The sequence below is a fragment of the Clinocottus analis genome, unplaced genomic scaffold, assembly GCF_023055335.1.
Source record: "Clinocottus analis isolate CAN_PGR_092001 unplaced genomic scaffold, fCliAna1.0.p SCAF_13, whole genome shotgun sequence".
Lineage (NCBI taxonomy): Eukaryota > Metazoa > Chordata > Actinopteri > Perciformes > Cottidae > Clinocottus > Clinocottus analis.
The window spans coordinates 5,940,617-5,953,439 of NW_027175854.1; the positions used below are offsets into that span (position 1 = coordinate 5,940,617).

Genomic DNA, 12,823 nt, shown 5'->3' on the forward strand with positions numbered 1-12,823 from the left:
TACTGTGTAATTTTTTTGTGTACAACTTTACACCCAAGTCTGTTTACAAAAGGCACATGCGATGACGTGGGATGGAAGTTACTGAATTCACTTCTCGGGAAAGGCTGCACAGTAAAGCATATCTCAGACTGCATCTCAGCTGTCCTGTGTTCATCTGCACAATGTCAGCAAGATCTAACTCTGACTCTACTTTTAGTCTCATCACCACCAATAGATTAGCGGATGGCTGACCGAGCAGACTTTAAATGATCACTCAGCAACTCCGTTCAAAGCTCAACTTCCACACATTCTACAACTCCACATAATTCAGCCTCAATATGGTTGACCCTGAGCCTTGTATAGCGTTGTCTTCCTTCCTCACATCTTCTTAAACCCCTTAATGTGCCTCATAACATGTAGGTGCTTCTAACGGCAAGGTGTTTTATTAAGTATGAAACAAAGTCTTTAAAAGTTACTCTGGACATAATCACGCAACAGTCTCAACAATCTAAAATAAAGAAATGGACGAAACTTTACTGTTATATTTAAATAAATAACCTTACGTCCCACTAGATGGTGGTGTTTCTGAAGAAACTTCCTTGAGCATGCCTTAAATCAAGGACCACAGATGTTGTGCAATTATTTATATGCTGAAGAATCCACCCTACCGAATGGCTGTCATGACCTTGTCATGAAATCAGAATACATGGCTAGAATAAAGGTTCACAACAATTGAATGGCTAAACCATAATATTTTTGTATGATGCAGTGATGAGGTAAACAGTGTGCATCCATTTTTTTTCTACTTTTACTTCTGAGGAATAAGGAGCAGTTTGTTTTTGTCTATCCTTTTTTTTTTTTTTGCATTACTGCTCTGTTGTGGGAATTGGCCGGCTTTAGCCATTAAGACCCGGTGGGTGCAAATCTATTAACATTCAGGCAGCGCTGCAGTGATGAGAGCCGCTCTGTGCCAGCTGCAGCCTCATGATGCACGGTCACTAAAACCTCAATAACCAGAGGAACAGAGCTACAGCTTTATATATATATATTTTACTTTCATCAATTAGCAGAAGTTGTCCTGACACATTGGACAGCTTGTCATACTTTCCAACTTATTCTTTCGTTTGTGCCACTCTTTATTAAGGCTTCTTTTGAGCCACTACACCCTCTCCATTTAAATTCACTCTATCCCTTCCAGCATAATGTGCTATGGGTGGGGGGGGGTTGGGGAGCTCTGAATCGATGCGTCACAGTTCTCGGCCAGATACCGATACTTAAATTATGAGTTTGCAAGGAGGGGAAGTTGGAGAACAACAGGAAATTAAAATAGGGAAACATGTAAAACTTTTTACGGATGACATGAAACAGCTATTGCCTGAGCAAATATACTGTACCTCAAACATGTGAGCCACTCACGAAGCCACAGTAAGCTTCAGCCAAACAGAAATACTAGGCCATGAAGAAATACATCATGAATATTGATTCACATCAGATGAATGTCGTTTAATAGGACAGGCAGACAGGGATGACGTCAGATATGATTATGTGTAAAACTGTCATGACTTAAATCTGCGGTCGCTTGTTTATTACTACAGAGTAATCGTAGTGATATCAAACTGTTCATTCTGCCTTGGGAACAGCCTTGAAGAAGAGAACCTTAATCTTGATCTTGGTTTTGGGACTGTAAACTCCCTAATGCCCTTTACTTTGAGAAGTCTGCAGATGTCTACAGTTGTGAAAATAATCATAAATAATAATAACGTACATTTATGTATGTAAGACAAGTGTTGGCACACTTATTTAGTTACTTTAAACACAAATATACGTGTTAATCCACTTTTCTTTAGTGTACAGTTATTGTGCCTACTTTGCAATTTAAGATTGCATAAATATATTATATGATTAGCTAAGCATAAAATTTACATATTTGCACACAATCAACTTCAACAGCAACATGCCACTTGCACATAATGTTCAGTTTTAACTGTCCAATGCTACAACATTACAAAGTAATACATGAACCAATGTTTGCATGTTCAAAGCACCTTATTTAGCTGATAATACTTGTTTAATTTTAAATGCAGGACTGTGGTATTTGTATATATATATATATATATATATATATATATATATATATATATATATATATATATATATATATATATATAGACTTGCATCTTATGTCAAACTCTAAACTATTGTCAAATAAACACACCCAAAGAAGCTAGTTTGTTTTACAGACCAAGAGTAGACTTCTCTATTTGCGGTCGTGCAGGTCTGCAGTGTATTTAGACTGTCAACGCTGGTAGTTTGCCCTGTGATAATGATGACATCACTGCTTTATCGTACATACAAATGTTCTGAAGCTGTGTCACGGAAACATGATCGACACTCTGCTCTGGGGGTGGGGGGCCGTCCGTGGCCTCGTCACCCGCCCACCCCGTTTCCTCCTCCTCCCACCTCCCCCTCCAGGCTTCAGTGACGTGCGAACAGAAAGCGGGACCTGCCCTCCCGTCGCCATTTTTCGGTCTCGTACTCGTACTTCTGGTGGCTCGGGTGAGGGGGGGGACGAGCAGAAATAAGGGAAAGTATAAAATAAAGAACCCGTTCAGCCGGAATCCCTCGTGAGCGGTCGGGAATACACGCGCGAGCTTCAGTACAACGGCTTGGCACCTGAGATGAACGCGCAGGAGACACGCCGCTGCTGTGAAGTCTTTTTTTGTGTGAAGACGTGTTGCGGGCCGCCATTTTTTCTGTGCTGCCTCAAAAGTCTGCTCCGGCTCGAGAAAGGGGATTCAAAAACGTATTTTTTATGACGTGTACCTCACAGTAAGACCAAGAAGATACAAAGTAGTTATCTCGCTTCCGACCGGTGGCCATTGGTGACTTTTTTTTGGTGGGGGGGCGACATGAGGATTTATCAGATGAAGAACTGAGGACACCTTTTCCGTTCTCTTAACTGACACTGACTGGAGGAGATACAATTATAAGAAGAGCAGCCTGGTGTTTCTCGGAAGGCGGAACGAAAAAGGGAAGCTTCATTGATCAGTTGTTGCTTCGCTCTCCGTCAGTGTTTGTCCCTGTAAGATTTTTTTGTTTTAGCATTTTGGCTTCTGAACCAATCGATTGACTGCTGAACACAGGAACCATATTATGCTCCAAAGTTGGATCAAGCCAGTCGCAGCCTGTCTCTGAAACACGTCAGGTTGTTTTTGTTTTCTGCGGCTGTTTTTTTTTTTTTTAATTATTTTGTCATCTTTAGCCTGCAGCGTTTGTGCAGAACTCTCGGGGCGACCAGTGCCCTGCCCTGCATCTTTCTGAACCCTCCGGCTCTCCGTAATTGGCTCATTCCAACCGCGCGCACACGTTTTTTTTAAACTTATTTTCTCGTCTATTTTGTCATGTTTTCATATTATTTTTAAGTCTTCATAATAACTTATTTTTAGGGGGGTTGCAGAAATGTCCACCGCTCGGTTTGATTCGGGTGATCGGTCCACCTGGTATTTCGGACCCGTGTCGCGAGTAGAGGCACAGAATCGGTTACAAGGACAGCGGCACGGCATGTTTCTGGTTCGAGACTCGTCGACCTGCCCCGGCGACTACGTGCTGTCGGTATCCGAAAACTCCAAAGTGTCTCACTATATCATCAACTCTTTGCCCAGCAAGAGGTTTAAGATCGGCGACCAAGAGTTTGAGCACCTGCCTGCTCTCCTGGAGTTCTACAAGATCCACTACCTGGACACGACCACGCTCATAGAGCCAGCCCCCAGGTAGGAACATCTCACAACGACATGATAACAACTCGGCCCCATAGACACGTTTTACCACCGAAAAGCTGGGTGATCTTGGTTAAGTAGGTTGTCTATTTTTATCAAAAGCAACCCACTTTCAGTCAGACCTCAGTACCTTCCTGATGTGCCATGCAGCATTCGTTTGTTTGCCAAATTTGAACCTAGTGGCACTTCAACTGCACTACCACTCCCACCACACATCCAGTGTATTGGTTTTTAGCAAGGTTTTGTTGGGTCCCAACAAACAAGACACCAGCCCGAGATGCTGATACAAGTTTGTGTTTTGCCTGTCTTAACTAGATTTTACGGTTTGTTGCCAGGGCTTTTGTTTTGTCAATCTGTATGTACGATTTAAAAAAAAAAAAATATTATGGATGTTTCAGCTAATCCTTTTTTGCCAACTGTGTGTATACTACATTATTAAACATCAATGTGCCAAATCCCTGATCGGGTCCTCAATTTCATTAGTTTTAATGCTAACCATTGTGTCGCCTGGCTTGTCCTCATTGTTCTATTCTCTCAAGGTACCCAAGCACAGTGAGTGGTCCTATCCAGCCTATAGGAGGCCCAGATGAGAACCTGGAGTATGTGCGGACTCTATACGACTTCATTGGCAGCGATGCAGAGGACCTTCCCTTCAAGAAAGGGGAGATCCTCATCATCCTTGAGAAGCCAGAGGAGCAGTGGTGGAGCGCCAAGAGTAAAGAGGGACGTGTCGGGATGATCCCTGTGCCCTACGTGGAGAAATTGGTACGACCTTCACCGCATCCTGGCCAACCTCCCCAACCTCCCCATGGATCTCGCAACTCCAACAGCTATGGGATCCCAGAGCCCTCCCACGCTCTCGTCCACGCCTATGCTCAGCCCCAGACACCATCACCATTGCCACCAGGAACGCCTGGAGCAGTTATCACACCTCTACCGTCGGTGCAGAACGGCCCCGTTATGGCAAAGGCTATCCAGAAACGAGTGCCATGCGCCTATGACAAAACAGCGCTGGCTTTAGAGGTATTGTATATTTGGAGTTAATTTTAAAGTGTGTTTTGTCTTTTAGTTTTTCTTTCCCTCTTCTTTTCTGCCTGTCTAGGAGATATTACTTCATCAGCTGTTTTAAAATGATGCATTAATGGATTGCTGATATTGTGAGAGATTAAGTGTTGTACTAACTACAGTCATAAAACTCCACTTTATCGTTTGTGGGCTGTAATAGGCAACAGAGCAATATGAAGAGTTGGGAAGAGGTGTGTGTTTGGATATCAGTGGCACAAACTTTGTTTTAATTTCCAAAACAATGTGTCTGAGGTATAATTCATTCAAGGGAAAGAGATTTCCAACCGGGTCTGTCACTGCAGTGCAGCCAGAAGCAGGCCGATGGATGTCAGCCGGATGACTCGATACAAGGGGTGGACATTTGCCGGAGGGTGAGCAGGGAGCATTCACATGCATGTTGTGCCTGCGCTGCAGTGACACAGACCCATCGCTCCAGAGTCCCCATCTCCAGTCTTTCTGTCCCCTCTGGTTTTAAATGTTCAATCCCCTTTTTGCCTCTGACCTCTGTTAGGCGTAGTCAGCAGTGTGCTCTATTGAATCTGTAGTCCCACTCAACAGTGATGTAACAGGGTTTTGTGGTCCGCATTGTACATCACTACACAAATAGAGAAGTCTACTCTTGGTCTGTAAAACAAACTAGCTTCTTTGGGTGTGTTTATTTGACAACAGTTTAGAGTTTGACATAAGATGCAAGTCTTGTGCTCCTCAAATCATCACATTCTGCCTGGGAGCTCTACTGGGAGAAGCTATTTGGGCTAACTGCACTCTGCGTTGACATTGCTCGAGTCGGTAGCTAGTAACGAGAGGCCCACCACTGCTGTCAACCTTATTTTTATGTGTGAAGGTGTCATAAGATAACTTGCAGCCCTTCTGCAATCATCTTATATTTAAGGCCATTTCCTGCGCAGTCACACCAGTAGATTCATAACCAAACAGCAGCCACCCTACAGACTTTATCTGCAGGGAATCGTTGTGCTGACTCAATGGAGATGGTACTTGATAGCATTCATTGAAAATGATTGAATGTCCGTCACATTTATTTTCTTATAGCAAAGGTTTTTTTTTTAGACATTTTTGTGGAATGGTAAATGAAATGCTACATACGCTTTGGCAATGCTAAATTGAGGCTTGGCGCGGATTGTGGTCCCATTCTACCAGTTGTCTGTAGCCCAGACTTATTCTTCATACAAGCCAACTTGCGGCTGTTGCACTTCCTAGCTCGATTGTATTTTCATGAAGTGCACTCTGGCTAATACAAATTGGCTTTGACTGTGGTAACATGTCGGAGCGTGTCATGTAATGCATAACGTGCGCTTCATATACTGGGCCTCTGGAATGCCCCACTCTTGATACTAGGCTGAGCTGCAGTGATGCCCCCAGGGGACAGATGGAAAGATATATGGTAGGTATATCTGGCCTATCTCTGCTGCCATTCCCTGACATCAGAGTGAGTCAGTGGACGTAGGAAGTAAACTAGGCTGCTGCAGTGTGGGCGCTGTGCTACACGTTGTCCCTGTGAATCTGAAGGGAGGTGTATTTTTGGACCATGAGCAAACCTGGCAAAGGGTATTCATTTAAAATGTTTGTTCGCTCCTTCTCACAACATCAGTCTTGTCGTCTTGCTTCCCTTTGTGTTCCTTTTTTAAAAAACATTTTTTTAAACGCATTTGATATTAATAATCATCAAAGGAAATGCCTAATACCTCTTTCAGACTGACACTGACATGAGTTAAATGGGTCAACGAGACATGTTAGCTGGCCTGGGTCCGAGTTTTTTTTAAAAATCTTTTGTCAACAGCTGCACAGAGTAGAGATGGAAACTTCTATTAAACTATAAGTTAATTTAACAATCATCACAAAAAGAAACTGAGTGGGGACAATAGAGAAAGAGTGTGTGCTCACAAGTAGGGCAAGCGTTTTGAGAACTGAAATTAAAACATTACTTTATTTGTCTCTTTTATGTTATGCAATTCCATGTAAAGGTGTGACGCGTAGAGCTGCAGTTGCAGACTTAATCCTGGTTACCAGCAACTGGAGATTAATCTGTGACTGATCTCTCGCTGTATGAAGACATGGACGAAGTGTCAGTGCCATCGTGTAGAGAAAAAAAGTTTCTGTTTCAGAGAACCCTTGATTCACACAGAATACAACAACTACTGTTTCACATTGACATTAATTGCCTCAGTAAGAACTAATTTAAATCAATTCTGATGGTTTCTCCAGTTATTGATTATGTTGCATGTCAGGGGTACAGAAGTTGTTCTTCACATTTCCAAAAAAACGGAATCCCTCTAAATGTGGACAATCTTTGTCAAACAGGGGCAATGCTAATAATGATGTTAGTGAAAGTGCAGCATGTTTATATATGGTCCCCAAAGTCTATGAAGTAGTTAATAGTGACAGTTTTTTGTATTAAATATGTTGCTTTCCGGCATGCCTATATTCGTTATTTCCCTTCATATGAACCCTGCCTTAAAACAGGAGTACCGAGGAAACCCCTTACTCGGTTGCAGCTGCAGTGTTCCCACAGATTTAGATTAGGAGTGTGGGGTGAGAAGAGTCCATGACCACCGCACGCCTCCGTAGTCCCGCCTTGCTCGCCAGTGATGTTCTGACACCAGAAGTCTACTGGTTGATCCATCGCGACTGTCATTCCCTCAGAAAATATTTGAGTTAAATCAGAAATGCTAATATGGATCAGCAAATATACTAGGGTGACTGTTAATATACCTGTGCGGCCCGCCCAAGTAAAGAATGTATGTGGGGAAACACTGATTTGTTCTGGATTATCGTAGATCCATTGTCTGTTAACAATTCTACTTTTAAACGCATTATGCTACTAATCTTACAGTGTCTTTAATAATACTATGTCTTTCAATATTGTGCGTTATTAAAATTCTGTGCTCCAGAAATATTCTCAATTTTTCTGTTTTGAAAGATTCGGCCAGGAGACGCAAAGTAGCAGACCTAAATATAAAAGACATGTAGATTAAGATCAAAACAAGAAACTGTACTGTCCAATATTTGTTAATCGGTGCCGTAATTACTCTAATAGAGATAAGGAAGACACCAGAAACCCTGAAAAAAAAGATTACTAGAAAGAAGCCCTAGTGTGTCCTGTGGCATTTATTATTTATTGGTGCTCAAGAAGCAGAAGCTATGGGTCATTATGTATTCACTCCAGACAAGGCAGTCCCCACCAAATGAAATGAGGTTATGTCCTCATTCGTTTGAGTTGGATATTTAAATTACCTACCACATAATACTCGTCTGATTTGTTGGGATTTTGCTTGCAAAAATAAGTCTTAAGTACAAAGTTAACACAATCTTCAACATACTTGAGTATCTTAGAATTAAACTCCGCGTCATTAACAATCAACCGATTCTTATTTGCAGAATATTAACCCCTTAAAGTATGAGAGATAATTTAACACTTGGTTTAATTTTTGCCTTTGATAATGTAAGGGACGTTGGTCTAGTTTTACTACATTGTGAGTCGTTCGAATGGAAGCTTTTCTGGACTAAGTAGCGTTCTTGTCATTCCATGATGGCGTAAAGGATTATAGTTTCACATAATGTTTCAGACTGGATGTCCTCGAAGCCTCATTCTGAAGCTACCGACAGCGTGCCCTCACATTCTCATTTCAATCATGTTTTTTTTCCCCGATGAAGACTTTACCCTTCTAATCCTGATAAAGAGCATATGGTTGTAACAGATTGGGGTCACATTCAGTGTCACAACTCACAAACCCATCTGAGTGGCAGCTCTGTGCTTCTTTATCGTCTGTTCAAACCACAGCGTGAAGCCGGTGTGGAGATCTGACAAGAGGCTTCTTCTCTTTTTTTTTTTAAGTGTGTATTAATAAATCCGTTAGACTGGATATTGTGGATTGTGTTAGCATAGTTTGGAGACGGTTTAAAAATAAGGGCCATCTGTCAAAGGCTATTAACTTTGTTCTAGTTTACTTGTCTCTTCTTGTGTGCTTCTTTGCAGTAGAGTCTGCAGCAGTTAATCACCAGCTTGAAGTTTAAATGAATCCATTGATTTATCTCATTTTTGTCTGCGGTTATCAACAATGACGCTTTTGTGACTTTATTAATCACATCATAGCAAATTAGGTAGTGCAACATGTTTTAGGAGTGTGTTAATCTTTGAGTAGCGCGGAGGCTTGCCCAAGCAACCTGAGGTGGAACAAATGTAACTTTTGAGACATCACAACATCTGTACAGGAGAGGCCCCTAAAAGCTGCAATGCCATTGTGGTAATATTTATTTTTGGAAATACGTAAGCGATACAGAGCACTGTACCACCAGACACAGAAACAGCTCTTTTCCACTGGCCGTCCCTCTGAACAGTTATCAGAGACCTCCATCTGCACTATATGCACTTTTTCGACTTTTGTTGTCTTTAATGTCTTTTTTAATATTTATCTTGTTTACTGTGTATAAGTACGAAGAGCTAAGTGAAACTGGAGTTATATTCCATGTATGTGTAAACACACGTGGCCATTGAAGCTGATTCTGAGATTTTTTGTTTTTGACCGCACTGCATTTAAAAAATGTTCTACTTAGAGCGTAGTTTGATAATCCATGCTCGTCCTGTAACTCCGCCTCCTGTCCTTCTGCCCTCAGGTTGGCGACATCGTCATGGTCACGCGGATGAACATCAGCGGCCAGTGGGAGGGAGAGGTAAACGGACGGAGGGGTCTCTTCCCATTCACCCACGTCAAAATCATAGACCCCCAAAACCCGGATGAGAGTGACTGACCCAAGCGTTCGACCGGACCGTCTCGTCAGTGTTTCCTGTAGCTGAATCCGCTGGCTGTGTCCACCTTTCCCGCCAGTGTCACCATGGTTACGTGCTTGCCTGCTTTGGGCTGTACCTTGATAGCGACCCCTCTGTTGTTGCCGACCGTTGCAAGGCTTTCTGACTGTTTACAGCTTTGGACATTGGGTCCAAACTAAAACCCTGACCCCTCTTCTTCCCGGTCCTTTTCCCCCACGACTTGGCTCTAGACTGGGCAGTGTTTTTGTTTTGTTTTGTTGCATTAGTGTCCTTTTCATTTCCAGATCACTGGGCATCAGTGTGAGTGTGTATGTGTGTGCAGAAGTATGTATAATTGTGTGTGGATGTCTGTGTGCGGGTGTGATCACAATAGATATTTAGCACATTACATCACATGTTTTTCTTTTCTTTTTTCCCCCATTTCATTTCTCCAAATATTTGTTATGTTTGAAGTATTGGGGACTTTAGGAAGTGTTGGTGTGTGTTTGTTTTGTTGATGTGAGGATATTTGTACGGAGTAGGGAACAGCAATATCCCTATGGACTTTGGAGAGCACTGAGGCAATGAGGAGCTAACCAGCCAGTCAAATGTTATTTCTCCAAACAATCAAGTCACTGTTGTACCTTAACCAACACACGCGCACACACACACACACACTCACACACACACACAGGCCATGAGTTATTCAGGTTGACAGTTTGTTATTTTTACGTGTATGTGATGTGTGATTGACGTCAGGAAGAAGCAGGAGAGGGAGGGTTTGTGGAAGATCTAGGTTGTACCGTAACATTATAGATCCCATCCACTCTTCAACTTGGCACATGTCTGGCGGACAAGACTTATTTATATTTTGTTAATAAGACATGACACGGCCAAAAGTGATTTGATCCTTTTTTCTTATTTGTGCCACATGATCAAATATAGTTTTTATTTTGTTTGTTTCTCATTTGTGACATTGAGAGGATGTGTTGCAGAGGGTTGACTGCATGTCCACTCGGTACCTCTCTTTACTGTCCTCAGCATTATTTTGAACTGAAAGGACATTGCTTGGAGATTGGTAGGTTTTTTTGTTTCCGGCGGCACCGAGCACGAGAAGATATTTCAACTTTCTGCATAGGACTGCCGCTTCGAACACATTTTCAAAAGTCAAGTAGCAACGGCCCTGGCCAGCACTTTCCCACAAGCATCTGACTAAAAGGCTGAAGGTTTCCACGTTGTGAGGATTCCTGCTTTCAGTGGCACAGGTCAGGGGATGAGGTAATGTTTCAGCAAGCCAATGAGAATCCCATCAATGCCTTTTTCCAGAGAGTAAGATAAATGTATGTATGTTGTTTTTTTTTAGCTCATGCAATCCTCTCTGCCAAACTTGTGTTTTTAAATGCGATGTTGCTCCCGTCAGGTTAGGATTTCAACCATCTTTATCACTTCGATACCTGGTCTGTGCACAACTTGTCTCTTTATGCAAACTGTCAGAGTAAGTGGGAAAGCGTCTTTGTTCCTACTGTGCTGCCACCAATTTGGCCAGTAAGAGCAGCCAATTGAGCAATTGTGCAAACGGTGCCGGCCCCGACAACGTTTCTGCTGTAAAAATGACCCGTTCTGAACCCACACCCACGCGCCTAGTGCTTTCCCTATGAATCAGTGCTCAGCCATTCACTCAGAGTAATATTGTGCAGCTTTTAGTTGTATTCCAATTTTTTTTTTATTTTGCCAGTTTATAGTCGGCTATTAAATCAAGCATTTTCTTAAAAATGATTGGTGTTATTAAACTTAAGTATCTACGGTGACATTTACAAAAGGGAAAAATGCCTGCTGGTTGCCTCTGTGCATGACCTCTTGGCCGGGGGAAATGGTTCAGCCCGGCCAAATGCTGCTTAATGCCATTTTTATCCTTATTAAATCAAGGTTTCTCATTTTAATCCCCCCTGGTCTGTGCAAACGAGCCAGTGTGGGTTTTCTCATCAAACTTAATGAAATCTACTAATTAAGCAATACACCCTGATTATTTCCTTTGTTGAGGTGAACTTGCTTTTCTCTTGCTTCTGAGTTGTTTTGTAATGGCATTAACAGTATTACTGTGCTCTCTTCTCATATTTTAGGAAAGCCTGTCTTTTACTTAAGAATTGAAAATTGTGCCTTTTTATTTTCTTATACCATTTACATGTGTTAATAATTCCCATGGTTAACACCTGTGCTGGTATTGACCCTTTATGTACAGAACAAGTAAATAAAATTTACGTCTACTTCTTTAAATTTCCTCTCTCTGATCCTCTCTGGTCCATGCGCATGTTGTCTGTTAACAGATGGGTGGGCGTGGAGGTGTTGGCAGCCGCCCGGAGTCACAGGTTGTGTATCTAGAGCACAGGACAGTTGCTCTTGCTCTAATTTTTGACAGTTCCAGTTTTGATTCTGGCTGCGCCCAGGAGAAAGGAAGCAATTAATGAATTTTAATGAAGTGCTAATAAAAGAAACTTTGCTGACCTAGAGATGGGGAATGGAAAACTTTTCAAGGGCAGTATTTCAGATGGGCATGTTCTGTGACTTGTTTAATCAGCACTTTTCAAACCAGGTATACATATAACAAGTTTAAGCCAATAGGTCCTAAAATGCTAATCCAATATCTGCAAAAAAAAAAGTGATCTGTGGATGATCTACTGAAATATACACATCCTGTCTCATGTACTTGAGAATTAACATTCTCTTCCTCTTTGACCAGTGGAGATGAGCATCCCATTTTAACTACATCATAAATAAATCGTCGCCTCATTGCACCGCTGTTGTGCCTTTTCAGATCTACAATACGGATTTGAATGAAACGTAGTCCCATCGTACAAGCCGTTAGTCATTGGACTCCACATCCGATGCTTCTGATGAACAGGGAGGATTCCAACAGTTCAGTGTCTGAGACTTTATTGACGCATATGCAACTATTCCCAAGTATAGTAGCCATGGTCGTACAAGGATCCCCCAGTAAATGTACTGTAGAACGTCAACGTTCCACACTGATGGCATCGGTTCTCATGCTATAAAGCATGACTTTATAGCATAAACTGTTCACTTGCTGATTTTTAGTATATCTTCTTTTCCAATTGTGCAGTTTTAAACCTCTCCATGAGGGATGTTGTGTACTTAGTTCTCTCCCTGCCCTTTTCTGACCTTGTGCTTTGTGCATGTGCCAGGTTAAATTGTCATTAAAGCCAATCAATGCGTTGCTCCG

General features: G+C 42.1%; 1 protein-coding gene across 1 annotated transcript; it reads left to right on the plus strand.

The window, feature by feature from the left end:
* The first annotated feature begins 2,506 nt into the window (after positions 1 to 2,506).
* crkl (v-crk avian sarcoma virus CT10 oncogene homolog-like) lies at positions 2,507 to 12,122 on the plus strand. The gene is made up of 3 exons (XM_068573562.1): positions 2,507 to 3,749; positions 4,295 to 4,778; positions 9,453 to 12,122. Exons 1-3 carry the CDS (start codon positions 3,439 to 3,441, stop codon positions 9,585 to 9,587), a joined length of 930 nt encoding a protein of 309 aa, XP_068429663.1. The 5' UTR covers positions 2,507 to 3,438; the 3' UTR covers positions 9,588 to 12,122.
* The last annotated feature ends 701 nt before the right edge of the window (positions 12,123 to 12,823 follow it).

What these genes read in the sequence shown, in the direction of transcription:
- crkl (XM_068573562.1), top strand. Translation starts at nt 3,439, where the DNA reads ATGTCCACCGCTCGGTTTGATTCGGGTGATCGGTCCACCTGGTATTTC. An exon ending in CTCATAGAGCCAGCCCCCAG is followed by an intron (nt 3,750 to 4,294) that starts GTAGGAACATCT and finishes TATTCTCTCAAG; the next exon opens with GTACCCAAGCACAGTGAGTG. An exon ending in AAACAGCGCTGGCTTTAGAG is followed by an intron (nt 4,779 to 9,452) that starts GTATTGTATATT and finishes TTCTGCCCTCAG; the next exon opens with GTTGGCGACATCGTCATGGT.